This window comes from Paralichthys olivaceus, chromosome 5 (assembly GCF_024713975.1).
Source record: "Paralichthys olivaceus isolate ysfri-2021 chromosome 5, ASM2471397v2, whole genome shotgun sequence".
NCBI classification, from domain to species: domain Eukaryota; kingdom Metazoa; phylum Chordata; class Actinopteri; order Pleuronectiformes; family Paralichthyidae; genus Paralichthys; species Paralichthys olivaceus.
In genome coordinates this window covers 23,807,744-23,827,978 of record NC_091097.1, presented here as the reverse complement: position 1 = coordinate 23,827,978, position 20,235 = coordinate 23,807,744, and the positions used below count along the sequence as shown (strand labels likewise).

The following is a 20,235-nucleotide window of genomic DNA, read 5'->3' as shown; positions in this document are numbered from 1 at the left end:
TCCACACACGATCGGTGCATATCCATACAACGCAAGTGACTGGGGCATCCACAATACAGCCCCTAAATAACGCATTATCTGCCGCAAAACTCTTTATTTACTATGAATCTCCAGCACTAGTCCCCTGTGAGTCCAAGTTGCTTTGTTTACATCCCGGGCTTTCACTGGGGTGATGTCACCAAGGCACGCAGCCACAGCACAGCTGACGATCGGCTGTTTGTTTACACGGAGTTTGCTGCTGCTAGTTTTGCGCAACATGGCAGAATACTTATCAGGTGCATTGGCCAGATCAAATGTAGGTGTTAAGTTTGTGGAGATGAGTGTGTGAGGTGTTGGTGCCAGGTTAAAGAAAGTAGTTAGATGCATGCAGGGAAAGTGATCAGCATAACAGAACTAACATTAACTTTCAAATAACATATTACCAAATATCACAACAACACAACTAAAACTTAAACATTAAACACAAACACGAAATAGAATTTAAGTCCTTTGCTTAGCCTAGTGTAATTATTAAGCCCAGTGCATACAGGCGCGCGGGGTTTATACTAAGTCACAGTATGAGTTGCCATGATGAAATTCACCGATCATGGATCAGCTTGTGATTTCAATATTTTACTTTGATTTTCAGTGAGGTTTTAAACCCAGCTCAATGGTTTGATGAATTTGGTTTCCAAGGACCATTTGGAGTAATTTAAAGCTACATAAAATATGCTTTATTGCTTCTCTTAAAATTGCTCACTAGAACTGTACAGATAATGGTGAAACCGCCACATCAGGTTGTTCCACCTAGTCCAGTCTTGTATCTCTACTATGCCCGACATTTACCCTCAGCCTGTTGTCATGTCTTACAGTTTTTCTGAACTGCTAAAACACAACAACACAACTGTCAACTGGCAAAACAACTTTATTGAATCAAACACATAGATGGCAAAACTAAAACTAAACACACCCTCATTCACTAAACATAGCAGTGTGGTCCACTTTGACCCAGACTGACACACACAGGCCCCAATGGTTAAACACAACTAACACCCAGTTGTCTTTAACACACAACCACTCAAACTGAACGCACACGTATCCAATCATCTTACTTTAGGACCATACAAAACTGAACGTTTTCTTAAATTTCTGAAGATCTACGAGATGATTTGCTCAGGCATGAAAAGAGAGGTTACGAGCAGGCTGAGCCTTCTGTTGGCGTGAGCTTTCACTGTGGTCCAACAATAATAAGAAATAAGAAAGGTTTGTCAATAACCAGTGTTTTCTCAATAGTTGGCTTCCATAATAAAACTTATAGAATAAAACTTGATTCAGCATGAAAATGGATTCTCCCGTTGTTCAGCAAGGGAAAGGATTGCCCATGATGTAGATGAAGGCCTGTGTCCTGACGGTCCTGACTCAGCCCAGAGGCATGATGCTGAGGCAGAAAGATTTACCTTGCTTACTCTAACATCATATGTCGAACTTTTTATATTTTTTCCTGCAGGTTTTCTTGTTTACACAAGTTTTCACAAGTGAAGGAATATGCAAATATCCTACAAAAAAGATTTTCGGAGTCTTTGTGTGCTTTGTTTTAGGATAAAGAAAACTTTTTTTGAGTCCATTGTATGATTTAGCGAGACAAGTCAAAGGTTGTGGAATTTTGGGGTTTGTGTTTACATTTTTGTGAAATGGAGAGGAAGTTTCTGGAAATGCGTTTTATCAAATGATATTCATTAACAAATAAATAATTGTTGTAATAGTTTAAAAAAATGAAAATGCCTTTTCACAGCTTAAAGTTTAATTTTGAAAATTGAAATTGGTCTTTCCTGATATGTCAGTGACACTCAGAGGTACTATCGTTTTGAAGTGGAATGATTCTGTTAAAATAGGATGTTTCTTCTCGATTATTATCTGGAAATTTATCATAACCTCTGATGAAACATATATTTTTAACAAGCATCCAAACATGTGACTACATTACGAAATTATTGTGACATTTTTCACAGACTTTCCCCTTAAGCTTCTCAGTCATTGTGCAGTAAAGGGACAATACATTTGATATGAGTGGATACGCCATGAAGAGAAATATATAATTAATGAGAAACTACAACTAAAATATAAATGCACAAGTAGACAAACAAAAATCTATTCACCGTGCTTTCACACGATGGCTCACTTTAAAGCAGTTCGGTGACCCCCCCCCCCCCCCCCCCCCCAGATAAGTCAAATGAGTGTCAGTGTGACTACAGTTTCCAGTAGCTGACATATTGTCCTGGTGTTTACACAGTGACTCTCGTTGTAAATGTCCATTTTGAGGCAGATTGGATATTTGTATATTGTTCCACCTTCTGGTCTCCTTGATGCATCAAGTCTACATTCAAATCTTCTACATGAACATCAGCTGCTGCCTGAGTTCTCCTTTCACCAGCTTCCAGAAAACTTCCACAACAAAACCTCTACACCGTTGTAAAGTCAACATGTACTAACATGTACTTATTGACACATATAGTTTTCAAGGCATTATCAACCTGAATACAGGAGAGAAAGAATTCTCTACAGCTCTGAGGGCAAACCATGGTCTTACGCTGCCCTCTAGTGACCAACAATTACAGATACAGCTCAATCATCTTGATTTGAAAGCATTAAGCATCAACCTTTCAAAGGTTCAAAGGTTTTATTGTCATCTGCACAACAGATACAGCGTACATGTTGGCAATGAAAATCTTAAATCCCAGGCACCTCAAGCAACTCAACATGCAAGTGTCAGAAAATAAGAGTAACTAAAAATACAAATACCATTCACTAGTGCAAATGAAACAATGAGTACAAATGTCATTAACTAGTGCAAAAAAAGTAACATTTTTTTTTATTATAATAAAATAATAAAACATAAGGTCCAAAAAAATAAAACATTATAATAAAATAATAAAACATTAAAAGGAGCAAAAGAATGTAACATTATAATAAAACATTATAAGGTGCTAAAGTGAGATATATACATGTGCAGTCAGGATTTAGCAGCAGTTATGGGGAGGAATGTACAGATATGAATTATTGCACTCGTTATATTTTTATATGGTTGGAAATATGATGAATAGAAAAGATAATGACAGAATTTGAATTATTGCAAACTTAATAAATAAATATAGTTCTTTGTGCGTATGAATAATATAATGTGTAAATGAATATGTTGCTATAAACAGATGTAGTGACCTTCACAGCGCTCAGGAGTTCAGCAGTCTTACAGCCTGTGGGATAAAACTGTCCCTGAGTCTTGTGGTCCTGGTCCGGATGCTGCGGTACCGTCTGCCGTGACAGCAGCAGACAGAACAGTTTGTTGCTGGGGTGATGGGGGACTTTTAATATCCCATGAGCCTTCTTCGTACAACGCTGGGTGTAGAGGTCCTCCATGGATGGTAGCTCCGTCCTGGTGATGTGCTGAGCAGTTTTCACCACCCTCTGTAGAGTCTTACGGTTGAGGGCGGTGCAACTGCCATACCAGGCCATGATGCAGCCGGTCAGGATACTCTCGATGGTGCACCTGTAGAAGTTGCAGAGTATCCTGGAGTCCATGTTGAAGAAGAGCCGCTGACGAGCTGTCTTCGTAATAACCCTGGTGTGATGAGTATGATTTGCCCCACCGCAGTGGAAAAATGTCACAATTCTGACAATAAAGTATGATGAAGGTGTTAAATCTATTCTGAGTACAATTCAGATGAATATTGAAAAGCAGCCAGCAGCTGTGTTTCAAATGATAAAACATGTCACTTCCTGTCACTAGCAGGTGGTGCTGTGGTCATGTGTCGATATTGACATATGGATCTGATCAGGGTGGGACTGTGATCGTGTGAAAGAGGTTTCAGGCTGATTGGACCATGCACAGAGGAGTTATAAGAAATCCCTCTTGATCTGATGAAAGCTCTCGGAGGAGTTTGTTCAAATACAACACGTAGTAAGTATTTCTGATTCTTTCTGTATAAATGGCTCATTCATTTTGCCACACCCATTCCTTAGAAGCATGTGAATGTCTTGGAGGGAGGCTGTTACACACATGACATTTGAGGGAGATTAAACTATGTACACTGAAGTAACGGCAATTTCTTTTGTCACGGTGAAATCTGATGCCACGCCTCTAACATGGCACATAACACACTCATCGTTTCCACACGACTGCATCATTAATGTCTTGAGGTCGTTCTAAGTTTGACATGGTTGTGGTCAATGGACGAGGAGGGAAACATCAAAGTGTAAGACATGCAAACAAAAGACATTTCCTGTTGCCACCAGGGGGCGCTGTGATTTGAAGTCATGATTTCTGTGTTGATGTCATCAGGTCAGGACTGTTGTCATACATGTCCAGTTTGGAGTAGATTGGACCATGTATGTCTGAGATACAACAACCTCGTGTTTGGATGGCGAGTCATCAAGTTTTTATGCCACGTCGTGGTCACACCGTGTGACGAAAACCCAAAACTTTTACCAACCTTTAATCTCCATGTTGTTGAGATGACACTTACTGATTTTGGCAGACTTCCTGTTGGGTGTGGCTTAGAGTTACAAGAGGCTTTTATGTGTGTCTGGGAATGATACACATTGTGTGCCAATTTTCATAACTGTAGGTTAAAATAAAAAAAAATAAAAATCCTAGCAAAAACAATAGGTCCTTGCGGGTGCTAATTATATCCTTGATGATGTATATGCAGTTGTGTGTGTACTTGTGCAGGTATGTGTACTTGTGCAGGTGTGTGTGCTTGTGGTACTGTATGAAGCTTCCAGAGAGCCTGGAAGGAAACTCAGAAACCAAGTGTGAAACCAATGTACTGTCTTGGCCTTGTTTGTACATTCAGGGACATGTTCCTGAACCTACCTGAACGGTGTGTGCCTACAGTTCATCGGAACACCTGGGCACTCCAGCAAAAGGTGGGTCACCCTGCCTGCAGCTGTCAGCTACCTGTGCTGCTTGACACTCATCTCTTGAATAAGTATCTGAAATCACAAACAATGGAGAAACACAGGTAAGGCTTTGTTATTAGCACTATATGATGTTGACTATATGATCATTTCAATAATTAGGGGTTGTAGGCTGTAACATTTTTTATCCCACATATGTAAAACAGTAACAGGTTTATAAGTCAAAAATATTCCTGTAACATGCTATCCCTATGAAGTATTCATGTAAGTGTTCAGTGGTGTCGCTGACGTTTTATAGTCAGTGTCTGACATGCACTGCACAGCTAATGTTACAGTTACATTACTCAGTCAGATGTAAACACAGAGCTGTGGTGTGAAAACACTATGTGTGTTATATTGTTTCTGTTTCCATCATGCAAGCCACACAAGAACATAATAAAAAGACAAACCTGTGTAGCTTCAGTCTGGTCCCTTTGCAGTGGTTCAGTCTCTCCTCCTGTGTCCTCCGGCTGCAGCTCTGGGAAGTCTTCCGTGCCTCTACCTCACAGATTGTCTGCCCCTGCCTCTTCCTTCTCACTCTTCAGCTCTCTTCTAATGTTAGATTGCATTAACATTCAGCTATTTCAGCTACCTAACGTCAGTGATAGAGCACTACCGTAGCACAGTAACAGCTTTTCAACATGCACTATCAACTACAGTTTACAGACTAAATAATATGACAACAGTTATAAATATATCGATCTATAGACACCTCATTACTGTAGAGAATGAGGAGTATTCAGTTGGTTGCAATATAAACTTCACCACTAGGTGCTGCACACTTAACCTTAAATTGTAATACGTAAGGTGTTCTTTAGATGTTGCATTCACAAGACCAAAAACATGTTTTCTAAGATCACAGCCACCTTGACCTTTGACCACCAAATTCTAATCGGTTCATCCGTGAGTGTCAGTCATTATTCTAAGTTGGAGCTGTGCATTTTGCAGGGGTGTTGCTTGGTGTTAGTGATTTGTGTACTCATTTGTGTTACCTCTTTAAGCCCTTTATCAGGATAAATGGGATCTTTTTCAGGGCCAGTAGACATCATAGGGACCAAAGCCAGGTCCTTATGTGGCAAAAACATCATTTCTGAGAACCTGGTAAAGGTTAGGGGTACGAAATAAATTTGGATAAGTTTCAGGTTCAGCTGGAGTTGAGTTTTTGGATGGCTGTTCACAATGAATGGAAGTCAATGCAAAGTCCTGTAATTGGAAATGTGCCACCTTGTGTCAGTAACAAAGCTTTGCAGACCAATGTTGGCTATTTATCAGGTCTAGGGATTTTATTTCAAAATGGATGGAGGACACATAATGGACACATAAGAACAAACAAATCAAGAAAAGCACTCTACTTTGAACAGGTTTTCAAGCAACATTTATGTTTTGTCTGTAAAGTAATTTCATAAAGAGATTGAGCAACCTCAGTAACACATGCACACAACAGACAGCATAATCAAAAAACTGAGAGGTCAAGTGTCTGTGAGTTCATTAAATTGGCCAACTCTTGCATACGGTCCACAGAGACTCAGAGATAGGGTGGGGTATGTGCATGTGTGCCGGGTGTACTGTTACACAATAAGGTACAATATATAATATATTTTTATGTGCGCATCTGGGAATTAGATCTTCTCTCAGCTTGAATTCTGATATACATTGGGATGGGGAGGACAAACGAGCATTAACACCTAATGAAATGCTGCTTTAAAAAAAATAAAATAAAAAATTAATAGCCCTGGGATTAGTACCACCACTATAAAGCTTCTAATGGACAGTCAAAAATTCTATGCACTTAACAAAGGTGGTATTTTATTGCAGGGTTGGTGTATTGGACTACTACAAGGTGCAAATGACAGTGTCCACTTCTTCAACATATTACATCTTGCAAGTAAGACCACAGCGAGATCACAGACATAAAGGAAGAGATTTCCACAAAGCTGGGCATACACTGTGCAACTTTCTTTCTTGCTGTGCAATTGCTTCCAGCCATAATCTACATTTCTGACAATTGTGTTTGGCCATTTTGTGACACAGTGAGGAAAAATCTGATCCGGCTCGTTACTTTGCTTCTACAGAGGCTAAAGACGGCCAACTATAGTTTTGGACATGTCAAAAATCTATCCGTCACTACGACAAGTGACAGGAGCATTTGATCGCGTCCTGCACCCCCCTGTACACTGTAAGGCAAACAATGCACGACAAAGTTGAAAACTGGTCTGACTCTAAAATGAGATGCGTGACTTAAGAAATTGCATAAAAATCAGGCTCATACCTGAACACTCCAGAGAGATTTTTCTGTTGACCATGAAAAGGGCTGACCGGGGAATCTCTCACTCTGTTCTTCATATATGAAAGGCAAACTCCGGAAAAGGTCCAGACATTATCCGGAGTTCATGTCTGTAGTGTATTTCAGTGTACTCTGAAATTATATCAAAGAATAAACCCAACAGAGCCTGACAACAGCCACCCAAAGTTTCTGACATTGTACACTGCAAGGCAGACGACGCACAGTCGCACAGCGTATGCCCAGTTGAAGATCACATGAAAGCATAAACAAGGTGGGCTACAAAAGCAGTAAAAATATCAACAAAAATAGTGGATCATCAGTGGATGGCCCAGGTCTTGAGCAGAAGGCGGTGTGGAGGATCATTTTTTTAAAAGTCTGCTAATAGTCAGAGGACTGCAGTGCTCCAGGCTCCCTGTCAATCCTCTCTTCATCATCCATTTTGCGTCCATGTTTACGAAAATATTTGTAGCGCTGGACGTATAGCTTTACAAGGTTGCTGACTTTGACCGGGTTGATTTCTCCTGTGCGGCTGTGGCAGATCTGAGAGAAGAACAGTGTGACAGTGTGATTAATAGTGCTTTTGTTCATATTCTCCTGAAATTATCCGGCGGGGCTGTATGTGACACAACAAATGTCAGAATCAGAAGCTTCATAGTTTTTCCTGCAAGTCCAAATAATGCCCGAATATGCCCATGTGAGAATAAAGCAGTGGACGCTTTGATGATGTTAACATGTGATGGACAGTGAAAGAAAAATACAATACAAAAAGAGTATAAATATCTTTCGAGGAAAAAGTGAAACACACATAAAATACACAGATGAAGATGTCAACTTGTAAAGACAACAAGATTCAAGAGCTTTTGGTGATATTGATGTGCAGTAAACAAAAACAAGTGATCTCCGGGGCAAAATTAAAATGTTTCTGTCGTTGTGAACATGTCTGAACAGACAATCTCCTGATGTGTTCTTCATATATGAAAGGCAAACTGCGAAAAAACTCCAGACCTTATTGTCCAGATATTATCTAGAGTTCATGTCTATAAATGGCTATAGTGTATTTCAGTGTACTCTGAAATTATATCATTGAATAAATAATTAAGATTAAAATCTTAAATCTTGAATTCAATCAAAATGTTTGACCCATTTATCAGCTGCGTGACATTTTGAACAAAGGAAATGAAACATAAATCAGAACCAGTTTGAGTACGAGTATGTTACAATTGTAGGTTGCCTTGCTTTTGCATTCTGTGCAGTTCATTCCAAATGAGCTACATGTGGTTTAAGTCTGGAGACTGTGCTGCTCGTGTTTGAGTCCACAAAACACTTTTTGAGTTTCAGGGGTAAACAGTGTTGCAGCCAAATAAAAAACAAATGGAAGTAGGCTAAGCTAGCAGACGTTAGCATTTCTTACTGTCCCTGAATGCACCTCATCGGAAGATATCAGCGGACATTTAAAACACAGTGTAAATCATCTCGTTTAGAGTCGAATATGACTGTCGGGGCTTGTGAACACATGGATGATACCACAGGAGCAGTATGGAGGCATGTTTCTTTATTTTTTCCTGTTGTTTTTTTATGTCTGAAAATAAGCCCTAATATAGTTGTCTTAGATTGGGTGCGCCCTGGCTGCTACACTGATTATCCCTGAAACTCCAGAACTGATTTGTGGAATCAAACACTTCACCCAGCCTCCATTGGCATAGGGGTGAGTAGATAATGTAAGAATTATCCTTTTAGGGTGAACTATTCTTTTCAAGTCAGAAGGCTATATAGTAGTCAAATAAAGGAAATAAAACAGGTGCTGTTATAATAAAGTTGAAGTTTTATATACAATATTGTTATATTAATAAAGTTGTCCCCCATTCTACGCGTAATGTAGGCAAGATACTGAACCCAACTACAAGATGAACTGCGTAAGCCATAAGGAGCAATAACCCCCATAGAGAAGAGGGCTCAAGGCCAAGGTCAAGGCAAGACAGAGAGAGGTTAGCCAATTATCTGAGCAACACAAAGGTAAGGTAATGAAAGAGTTACCTAAAAAGAACAACAAGGTGTCAGACTCACAGCTCTGGCTACCCACCTCAAGAGGTACAGTAAAGAAGTAGAAGCTGGAAGAACCAAACCCTCTAATGTACTCAGAGTACATCAATGCTCAGTGGCTAATATTTCTAAGAGCAGAATTGGGATTGTGGAAAACAACTCTAGGGTGAACTCAAAGCCGATTACACAAGTAACCATCAAGTGCGGCATATCAAGGAGATGCTCTGTCCCTACTGCTAGTCTGCATATGCCTGAACACCCTCAGGCCGATCAGCACAAGGAGTGGCTACGGATAATGATTCCGAAGTGGAAAAATCATTAGCCACCTCCTCTACATGGATGGTATCAAGCTGTATGCCAGGAATGTGCGAGACATCTACTCCTCATCACAGCAACATTGGAATGTCATTCAGACTACGTACGTGTGGTTGAATGGTATCAAAGAAAGGCAAGATGAATACAACTGGGGGTTGAACTACCAGAAGGCAACATAGTAGATGTTCAGGACAGCTAGAAAATACCTTGGGATCCCGCAGGCAATAGAAACCATGATGAGGCAGCAAGGAAGTCTGCCAAAGCCAACTACCTACACAGAGTAAGGCAGGTCCTGAAAAGTCAGCTGGATGGAAAGAACAAGGTCCAAGCTAGATAACCAAGCTCCTCACAGTGCATGAAGGGTTTTTGTACACTAAGCAGGAGATAGTCTGAGGACTAGTAAGCATCAGAGCCATCATCCAGGATGAAACAACAAAGATCCAGAACATCACTAAGATGGGCCCGAGTAATGCTATGCTTAGTGAATACCTCAGACAGCAGATCAGGACGAGGAAGAAGATGAGAGACCATCATGGAAGGACAAGCCCCTGCACGGCATTTACCACCGGCAGATAGAAGAAGTGGCTGATCGAAAAATCATACCAGTGGCTTGAAAAGGCTGGTCTGAAAGACATCACAGAGGCACACTCATGGCAGCACAGGAACAGGCGTTGAGCACAAGATCAATAGATGAGGGGTCTGTGTTGACTACAGAATCAAATTCAGGGAACTCGCCAAAGTTCTGCAGGTCTTGTGGGCAAGATCTAAGCTTTATATTGGACATGGCTCCTGCGATGTCTAGAACTGCAAGTGAAGACCACAGATCATTTCAAATTGTGTCCAGCGGTAACATCCTCTTACTTTTGTCAGATTACTTGAATTGGCAGGATAATAATGAACATAAGTAAACACATACACACATTTACTTCATCAGTGTTTTCCTATACTAATCGTGTCATTGCGCCTGTGTTCTGATGCTGACCTTATGCACAGCTTTCCTTAGGATGTCTTTGTATTCGTCCTTGTTGATGTCTTTGCGCTGATAGTAAGGTTTTATGGCGAGCTTCACCTCCTCCACTGCCCTCTCCTGGGTATGCAGTTTCTTCAGGTACTGGGTAATTCAGATATCAGACATGTTAATAATTATATAAATAATACAATTCTTAGAGTATTGAGTAAAATATAACTATTTAAAGTGCAACACATGAATAAAAAAAGATAACACTTCCTACAGTACTGTCAGTTCACCTACCTTAAAGGGATAGTTAACCCAAAACTTATAATTCACTCATTATCTACTTACCCCTATGCCGATGGAGGGGTGGGTGTAGTGTTTGAGTCCACAAAACACTGCTGGAGTTTCAGGGGTAAACATTGAATCCAACACAACTGAAGATATTATGGACATATCTTGTAAATAATGAGTAGATAATGAGTGAATTATCATTTTTGGGTGACTATCCCTTTAACTGCACAGACAGCCGGGCAAATATTTAAATTAGGCTTCCACAGTCCAACATGTTCTTCTCTTTACTGTTTCAAATGTGTGTTTTTACAAATCCCCCCCCCCCCCCCGCTCATTCTAACAAACCATGTGTCAGTGTGTCAGCGCCAGAGAGAGGGGAAAAGAGCAAGCAGAGTCAGGCTGAGATGAATTAATGAAATTGTGGCTGTCATTTCAAACAAACTACATTTATACAGTAGCAGGGTCAGACATTAGCTGAGTCTTTGTTGGTGTGTGTGTCTGTGTTTTAGAGTAAAGTAATTTGTTAAGAGGAGAAAGAAGAGGAAGTGGAGGAATGTCTCTAACATGCTTTCTCTTCACTTTCATACCACAGTGATGTTCTGCTGCTGTTCCATGTGAAATCAGCTTTTTAAATCTGGCTGTAGTTGAATGCTTTGTGATGTTCCATCACCACTGACAAGTAGCTGACCAATAACTTCACCAAGCATTCAACTACAGCCAGGTTCATCGCTTTTTCTGGTCCCCTGGAAAGATTCCCTGTGTCATTTTTGCTATTTGCAGCATGTGTCTGTATATGCATGTGCTGTGACGTTTTGCAGCACGTGTCATCCAAAATGGATGCTGTTTTCTGAGTTTGTGTTGTGACATTTTGCAGTGTGTTTCTGTATTTGCATATGTTGTCACTTTATTGTCTCGTCAAATTGATGAAGTTGTTTTCTTAATATGCATGTGTTTTTTTCTATTGGCATGGGTTTTCTTAATTTGCTGTACATACACTATCTCGCCCACTGTAGCTCTGTCTTCTGGGTCCCCCTTTTGGTTGCACATGGAGGCTAATTCTGTTGTCAACTCTTCCTTGCCAGTTTTACATATTAGAGAAACCTGGGCTTTTGGGGATTAAAGCTTTGAATAAAATCAAATCTGTCACGATCTTAACAGCAGCAACTAGCTGATCCAGTTTAAATTAATTCCCTTCTGTAAACTCTGGCTTCTTAAGATTTACTCCTTCATCTCACCAACATGCAATGAATTCCATGCAGCGGAGCACACTCTGGCCCATTCTATCTGGTTTTGCCCTTCACGGACTGGATTATGGACCAGTGAATTAACTTTTATTAGTGATACCACTGCTGATAAGACCAAACAATACATCTTTCAGCACCTCCTTACCGTGAGATCCACATGTGCACATTTCCAGGTAGACTGATTCCTAAAGGCAACTTTGCCTGATGTGCTCATCCTTACCTTATCAGGGTCTTTGCTCCCATTGTCCCATCCACTGTCACCAGAGGTCACATTCACTCCTGACAACCCCAAAGGCATAATTGAGGGTGGAGTCTGAATACATCCACCACCTATAGAGGGGTGTAGGTGAGAGGGTGGAGTTTTGGAACAGCCAACCAATGGAAGAGAGCTGTGGAGTATGAACTGGGTTGGGCTCAGCTCAGGAGGCGGAGGAACAGAGGGAGGGGGAGGAATCTGTGAGGAGGCAGCTGCAGAGGAGGGAGGACCATGCTGCTGTGATTGGCTCTGATTGGCCTGTGAGAGGATCTGTATGAAAGACATGACACAAAGTAATAGCATGTTAAATCTCAAAATGTTTAAAAGGTTTTGCTGGCTAATGTTTGACCATCCAAGTGTATTAAAAAAGCAGTGCACACAATTTTTAGCTATTGCTACTTAATTAACCAACACTAGTATTAAGTAAAAAAAGCTGTTTATTAACTCATTCTGTTTCCATCATTTCTTTTCCCTACTGAAGTTAACTCAAAGAAGCATTACTCACATTCTTGCCCTAATCCCATTCTAAAGAGGTGTGCATGAAATAGTAGTGCTATGGTAAACAAAGTGCAGTTTGATGCTTGATGATTTTGTGGTCACAAGTCGATTTATTAAAAAAAAAAAAAAGAATAATGTCCAGTGACTCCAAGGTGCAATTACTTATTACTTATTTCTGTTTTCATAATCTATTTAAAACCATGAATTTACACATATGTATTTTAAATATTGAAAAACTGGTAATTTACAGATTGAAAAAAGTTAATAACCAACTCGCTGAAACAAAAGAATGATTCAGATGAATTTAGATACCCTCATTCAGGCACCATTAAATGCCAAGCCTCATTTTGCCACATTGATGAAACACATACTAGAGATAAACTGTTTAAACAGTACTGCCTTTAACATTCCTTTTAATAACATATGGATACCGCATTCATCATTCATCTTCATGAAGACTATGCTCAATGCAGAGAGACAGTGTCACTGTCACCTGGTTGGTTGCTTGAATGAACTCTTGTGCTTTGGCTCTACTGGCGATATTGGCCTCCTCCATTTTAAAGAGCAGAGCAGTCACTGGGAACAAAAAATGACAGCGTTATTTCAGGAAAAGTTCATATAACGTGGGTGAAGGTGACATCTCGGTTTACTGGTAGATCAGAAACAACTTTTAGGTGCATGTTGTGCTACAATGCCATGCACAATAGGCGTTACACATTTGACAGCTAACAGTCTTCATTGAAGGCTTCGATGTAAAGTTTGCCCACACTTATGACAACTGTTGCTTCCCTGGCTCAACAGAGAGAAAGCAGCAGTGGTTGAGAGACCTGTAGGCTTGATTGTATAGAGAGCACCAAATACAAACATAAGAACACGCAACTTTGACTGTTTCACAGCAGTTATGTTCTAAAGCACAAAAACATTCAAGAAGGTCCTACATTGCTAGGTTTTGCGTCAATACAGCTATGTTTGCTGTGGCCTGCCAGAGACACTCTGCTCACTGTAAGTGACAGCCACGCCTCTAGCTCTTGTTTTATCCAATTAAATCAAAATAATATTATAGCTTATTAAATTAGTTGTTTGTTGCAGGCCTAATAGTAACATGACCGACCTCTGTGGACCTATTGAGCAAACTCACATGCCAAGACTCCTCCAGTAGTGCAGTCCACTCCAGTCTGCAGACTCCAGGGGAGGGCAGTTGCTGCTGGAGGGGGAGGAAGAGGAGGCTTATTTGCAGATGAAGAGGATACAGAGGAGGGGTCTGATGAAGACAGAGGCAGAGAAAGGGAAGTGAGACCACAGCCTGCCGAAGAGGATGAGCAAGAAGGTGAGACCAGAGTTTTGGGAGCATCATCTAGAGGAGGCGGTTTGGCTGTGGGTGTAGACAAGGTGATGCTGAGGCCAGCTCCCTGCGGTGCAGACAGACTGGTTGGACTGGACGTTGGTAGTGTGGGGCTGGTCTGAGTTGGACAGTTGTCAGCTAGGAAAATAGGGTCTGGAGTCTTACAGCTGCTGTCAACAGTCTGAGAGTCTGGAGAAGAACCCCCTGTGTCCTGCATAGGAGCAACAGAGAGTGGAGGCGTTTGTTGTGGAGAGGAGGGTGGGAGCACACTGGTGGAGGAAGAGGAGGAAGAACAGGGTGGAGGGCCAACTTGGTCAGTATGTGGGCTGACTGACTTGTTCCCATTTCCAACCGCAGACTGAACATCTAAAGACGCCCCGCCCCAGCCCTCAGCTGTAGTATTTGCTTGGCTGCAAGCTGCAGTTAATACTGCAGCTCCACCTTTATCTCTAGACTTCTTGGCCAGGCGACGGCAGTGCTTCGTTACAAGAGATGAGGAGGGGGAGGAGGCAGAAGAGGAGGAAGTGGATGTGATGGAGCTGGGTTTTGTTTTCTTGGATTTTAGCCCTGCAGAACTAGTTAAGGACGATGGTGTTACAGCCAGGCTGTTTCTCTTACCCGTACTGGACAGATCTTTACTGCGACCACCCAGTGATGGCAATTCTGAGCAGGGTTTGAGAAATGGAGATCTGCTCTCATTGTCCCTGCAGAAGACTACTGCAATGGAGCCACCCACCACAGAGCCCCCAGCACCCCCACCTGTACCTCCTGGCCCTAGAAGGTCCATGCCTAGTTTTCCAGAGCCAACTGAAGTACCTGTGGTGCTGCTTACACCCTCACGCACCAACACAGAAACTTTGGACTGAAGCTTCCCTTTCCGACTGCCACCACTTTCTTTGTTGGACTTGCCAGAGCGGCCCAAATCCTTTCTACTGCATCTGTCTCGATCTTTGTCCTTTCCCAATTTCTTGGCTTGCTTTGCTGAGGGAAGCCCAGATGAGACAGAGGGAGAGCCTGAAGTGACCATCATTGAGGAGAGGCATTTATTTTTGATTCTACTTGAAGAGGAGGATTTAGATTGACCAATTTTCTTTAATGTGCGAGATTTCTTTCCCTGATGACGTCGTTCAGTTTTTAAGGTAATCTTAGTTTTGGGGCTGAGGACAGGTGGTTCTGGCACAAGGGCAGCAGGAGGTGTATCCTCCAAAGATGGGTAGTCTGAGTCCAAAGCCTCGCCATCCAAAGACAACACGTCAATCTCAAATTTTTCTGAATATTGGTCTGACTCAAAGCTACGATACTTTGGAGGTGAGAATGACCGTGATCGGCTGCGACAACATCCCCTGTCCTCCACCTCTCCAGTCGAGTGCCATTTTCTCTTCTTTTTCCTCTTGTGAGGCTTGTCAGGGTCTTGTTTAGGCCAACAGGGGGAGGTTGGGGCAAGTCTTGGAGAGCCGGGTACGGTGGTGGTGGTTGTGGTGGTGGTGACTGTGATGGTTCTCTTGATAGCAAAGAGGTCAGAGCCATTAAGGTCTTGAATAGATGGCGGGACAACAGGACGACCATCCCGCCGCCAGTCCCTCTCACGCTGTCTATCTCTTTCACCTTCCTTCTTTTCCCTGCTTCTTATGGACCTCTTTGAAATGCATCTCTCTCTGCTACTTAAATTGTGTCTTCCCTTCCTTTCCCTCTCCTTTCTTGAGCTAGAATCTCGATCTCTTTCATCTCTTCTATGGCTACTTGTGCGATTTTGTTCCCTCTCTTTATGCCTCTCCCTCCCTCTTCCTTGCTTTGTATTTCTGTCCATATCTCTATCTATATCTTTTAACCTCTCTTGATGTCTTTCTTGAGATAGGCTTGAAAAAGAGTGTCTTATGTTGCCCCCTCTGCCCAAGTCGCAGCTTCGTAAAGTCTCTGGGGAGTTGTGCTGTCTTTTCTTCTTCTTATGGCTGCTGCTCCTCATTCCCTTCACCTCCTTTCCAGTCTTGTGCCCTTGCTCCTTTTCCTTGCTCCTCTCCTCCCCTTCCAATTTTTCCTTCCTTTTTTTCTTTCGTCTCTCCTCCTTCTCTCCAGCCTTCCTATCCTTGCTTTTTTGTCCTTCTTTGTCCTTGGAACTTTTGGAGGCCTTGTGCTTCTTGCTATCTTGCTCTACAGACGGTGTGAGAGGTGGAGACGATGTAGAAGCTGGCGGATGGGAGGAAGGTGGTGGTGGTGGCTGAGGAGAAAGGGGGGAAGAAGTGGGAAGGGACAAATATCTTTCCTTCCGCCTACTGACCAACTTCCTTCTAAGGTCCTCCACCCCCACCACAGGCTCTTCCTCAGTTTCCCTGTCCACCTCCCAGCTGCCCTCTGCACACAAAGACACAAAGCCTTCCCCATCCAGCACCCGGAGGATTCGCTCTGGCTTTGGACCAAAAAAGGACACGGTGGGAGAATTCAAAGAGAGAATTTCTCTTTCTGCTCTCTTGCTGATTTTATTTCTTTCTGCAGCCCCAACTATCTCCCCCTCTTCTATCTCCGAGTGGTCAGAGTCAGCACTCTGCCTCTGCTCTCCATGCTTGATAGTACCACAGTCCACTTTACTCCCCAAAGGGGGCTGGATGACCAGACAGGGGCTAAGCAGATCAGTCAAAGTGTCAGTGGAATCTGGGTATTCTTCCTCTTTCTCCTTCTCATCTCCTCTCTCGTCCACGTTCTCCCCTCCCCCTACTTTGTCACTCCCATATGTGTCTGATGGAGGGGAACCAGTGGGGTCAAAGGGGTCATATTTCTCCCCTTCTCCACCCTCCCCCTTCATCCTTACCTCCTTGTCTCCCTCAGTTGGGTGGAAAGGATCATACATCTCCCCTTTCTTGTCCTTTTCTTCACAATCTTGACTTGGCTGTACCAAAGTGTGAAAGCAGAAATCCATGCAGATGGTGTTGGGTTTAGCAGTGGAGAGGGATTGTGCTGCTCGAGAGACAGACGTGGAGGACACCTCTGTCTGCTGGGTCTGACCTTTTACATGGTTCTGATAAACTGAGGAGCTGGCGCAGACAGAGGAGGATGTAGACAAGGGTGACGATGGTTCAGATGAAGGAGAAGAAAGAGATAAGGAGGGAGAGCGGGGAGGAGGGCTCCTGGTAATCTCTCCGACTTCACGTGGGGAAGATGAGGCAGCAGCCCTCCTTTTGAAGCCTGGTGCTGAAGTCAAGTCCATGGGCCAGGTAAAGTGATGGTGCAGAGGTCAGACAGTTGGACCTGGAGGCGGAAGTGCAAGGCCCACGTGGGAAAAACACAATCCAGCAGCAAACCTAGCAGAAAGGACAGGGCACATTTATCTTACAATAAAATTCTAACTGGAAATGTTGAGAACACAAAACTAGTTTGAGGTCACATTTATGAAGACAATCAGACAAATTATGGTCAATACAAATTTGTTAAATACTATAGAAACAAATTCCACAATAATATACATCTGCTCTTTGTGGTCTGCATTTGCCACATTGAGCAAAATGCCATATGTATTTCTGCATCTTACCTATACATCTTACTTAAGCATAGAGCAGTGGTTCCAAAATGGTGTGCACACTGGTGTGCCGGGAGGCATAATAAGCATAATAATAATCCTTTCAAAGAGCAGTGAACTTTGAATTCTGTCTTTCCCATCACATTTATTTAGTTATTAATCGATGGTGTCACATCACTTTAACCCCGATGTCACGGCAAGTGGACTGAGGTCCTAATAAGTAGTAATGAGTGTTGTGTTTATAAATTAGAGTGAGTGCAGGTCAGCAGGATTATGGAGGGAGGACAACCAACTGCTGCTTCTGCCCCGATCATGAAGCAGTGGTGCTGATCAGAGTGCAGCAGCGGAACGTAGTGGAAACCCACCATTATTACTTATTACTGCTCATTTTATCTCTGTTCACTGTGTTACTCTGACTGTGGACGAGGCCCAGTGTGTATGTGTGTGAGAGTGTGTGTGTGTGTGTAAACTCTGTCTCGCTCCATCTTCAGACACAGATTTCTCTGAAAATCTGTTGCTGAAAAATGTTGCTGCTGTCCTTATGTAAAATGTGGTCACTCATGGGAAAAGGCATATATTTAAAAAAATGGATTCGTGCTTGTTATGAATCGATATCAGATATTTTTTAAACCCAGCCCTAATAATAACACAAACACAGGTATACATCAGTGGTATGTAATATATATGTATCATTTTAGATTAGAATTCATGACATTAAGGGATGCTTAAAACAAGTTGATAATTCTACCATACTACCTGAGAGCTGCACACAGGATTTAATGGCCACTCGCCTTTACTTACTGTTCATTTTAGCGTGAAGGTGTCTAGTATTGAGTAATCCCGTAATTCAGTACCAGTGATAAATAAATACTACAAACAACAGAGTTGAGAGCCTACTCTCCATTTGGACACGTCATGGAAATCAAGATAAAGATCAAAGCACCAATACACCACCCGCTCAACAGAATTGTGATATTTCATGAAATAAATCCAAATGTTTTCAGGTTCTCCTCCAGAAACAAAATGACGGACAAACAGGTGGACAGAAATACTGATCCTTTAGCCTCCACATTATATGTAAGAGGGGGTAAATAAATCACCAGAGAATGTGCGTCTGCCTGACTTCTAACTGAGAGACCACCTGGAGATTATCAGAGAAAGCCGTGGAGGAATAATACGAATAAGAAGGTAGTGGGGTCAAGTTGTGCACATCAAAGGGACATCACAGGCAATCTCTTAATACTTTCGTTTGCTCAGGGACAGGTCTCACTGTTCTTGTCCATGACTGACCACTGCATTAACACACAACAGCCCATCAGTCTGCTGTTCCTCTGCCCGTCATTGTCCCGTCCCAGTCTGATCGACACTGGACGGTGATCAGAAGGTAAAGCTGACATCTTCCCCCTGATTACCTCAGCTCACGCTGAACCGGTGTTTGATTTGACAGTGACGCGTTCACGCCACTCGCTCCGTAGATGAGCCCCCTCCTCGCTCGTGTTGTGCACTTAACGTAATTCGATTTTGTAAAAACAAACACACCTGACTTCTGTAGCGACGTTTGCACTGTGTGTGAGGATGTGTCGACAGTAGGTACTCATCTAGCTTGTTAAGCTAGTTTAGCTTACTGTGGCTAGGCAGCAAAGGGAAACAGGAGGATCCTCGTACTAATGAATTACCTTCAGACCAGCCCGACGATCTCTGGTTGATGGGGTTTTAATTAGCTGCTGTTTCTTCCATAGACCTTTACCGATCGTTTAGACCCCACATCATCTACTTCTAGGAGCGTTTAATAGGTACATTAGCAGCACCAGTCCTTCAAACGCAACCGTCTTTTTCCCCCTTCTTCTTCTTCTTCTTCTTCTTCTTCTTCTTCTTACTCTTCTGATGTTTATTGACGGTTGGTAAACGAGCCTATAGGTGCATTACCGCCACCTTCTGGACTGGAGTGCGGAGGAGTGGAGCAAACAAAACTCAAATTTAATAATTTTTCCCAAGTCCTGTAGTTTATTAGAAGATGATGAATGTTCCTTGATATCTTACCTAACAATTATTTTTGTAATTTTTTAAAAATATATTTTTTTGTTCTTTTTATGTGGCCAAGACCAGGGAGAAGGTGGTCGACTTCAGGAGGAAGAGGACGGTTTCACAGCCACTGTGTACTCTGGGAGAAGATGTTGTTACCAAAGTTATTATAGTTTTGAAATTTTCATTAGTTTGTATTTTTATTTAATTTTTTACAGTTGGCTTTTTTTATTTCAGTTTAGTTTTAGTTAGTTCAATAAGTGATTTTGTAGTTTTAGTTTAGTTTTTATTTTGAGGAATCGACTAGTTTAGTTTTTATTTAGTTTGAGTTTGTCCAGGTATTAAGAGAAAGCTTCGACTTGTAGAAGCTGAAAAAGGATGAAACAATGTGTGACACCAAATATGGTTTATTAAGTCCTTTCATTTCATTCTTTAACCATCACCTGCAGGACAGGCAGTGATCCAGGGGGGAAACAAAACTTAATTTATCTGCAATTCAGTTTAGTTTTAGTTAGTTTTGCATTGTTCATTGTAGTTTTTATTTAGTT

General features: G+C 42.0%; 1 protein-coding gene across 1 annotated transcript; it reads right to left on the bottom strand.

Annotated features, from left to right (window-relative positions):
• Positions 1-6,189: 6,189 nt before the first annotated feature.
• Positions 6,190-19,549, bottom strand: scaf1 (SR-related CTD-associated factor 1). Its single transcript, XM_020102959.2, has 6 exons — positions 19,342-19,549; positions 13,954-17,450; positions 13,309-13,391; positions 12,282-12,587; positions 10,554-10,682; positions 6,190-7,756 (listed from the first exon to the last, which is right to left on the bottom strand). The coding sequence occupies exons 2-6, from the start codon at positions 17,354-17,356 to the stop codon at positions 7,595-7,597; spliced, it is 4,083 nt and encodes a 1,360-aa protein (XP_019958518.2). The 5' UTR covers positions 17,357-17,450; positions 19,342-19,549; the 3' UTR covers positions 6,190-7,594.
• Between the last annotated feature and the right edge of the window lie 686 nt (positions 19,550-20,235).

Bases quoted from the DNA above. Each gene is read 5' to 3' on its own strand.
- scaf1 (XM_020102959.2), bottom strand. From the start codon at position 17,356: ATGGACTTGACTTCAGCACCAGGCTTCAAAAGGAGGGCTGCTGCCTCA. The intron at 12,588-13,308 runs GTGACAGTGACA...TCTTTCATACAG, and splicing joins TCATTCAAGCAACCAACCAG to ATCCTCTCACAGGCCAATCA. The intron at 10,683-12,281 runs GTAAGGATGAGC...TGAATTACCCAG, and splicing joins GGAGCAAAGACCCTGATAAG to TACCTGAAGAAACTGCATAC.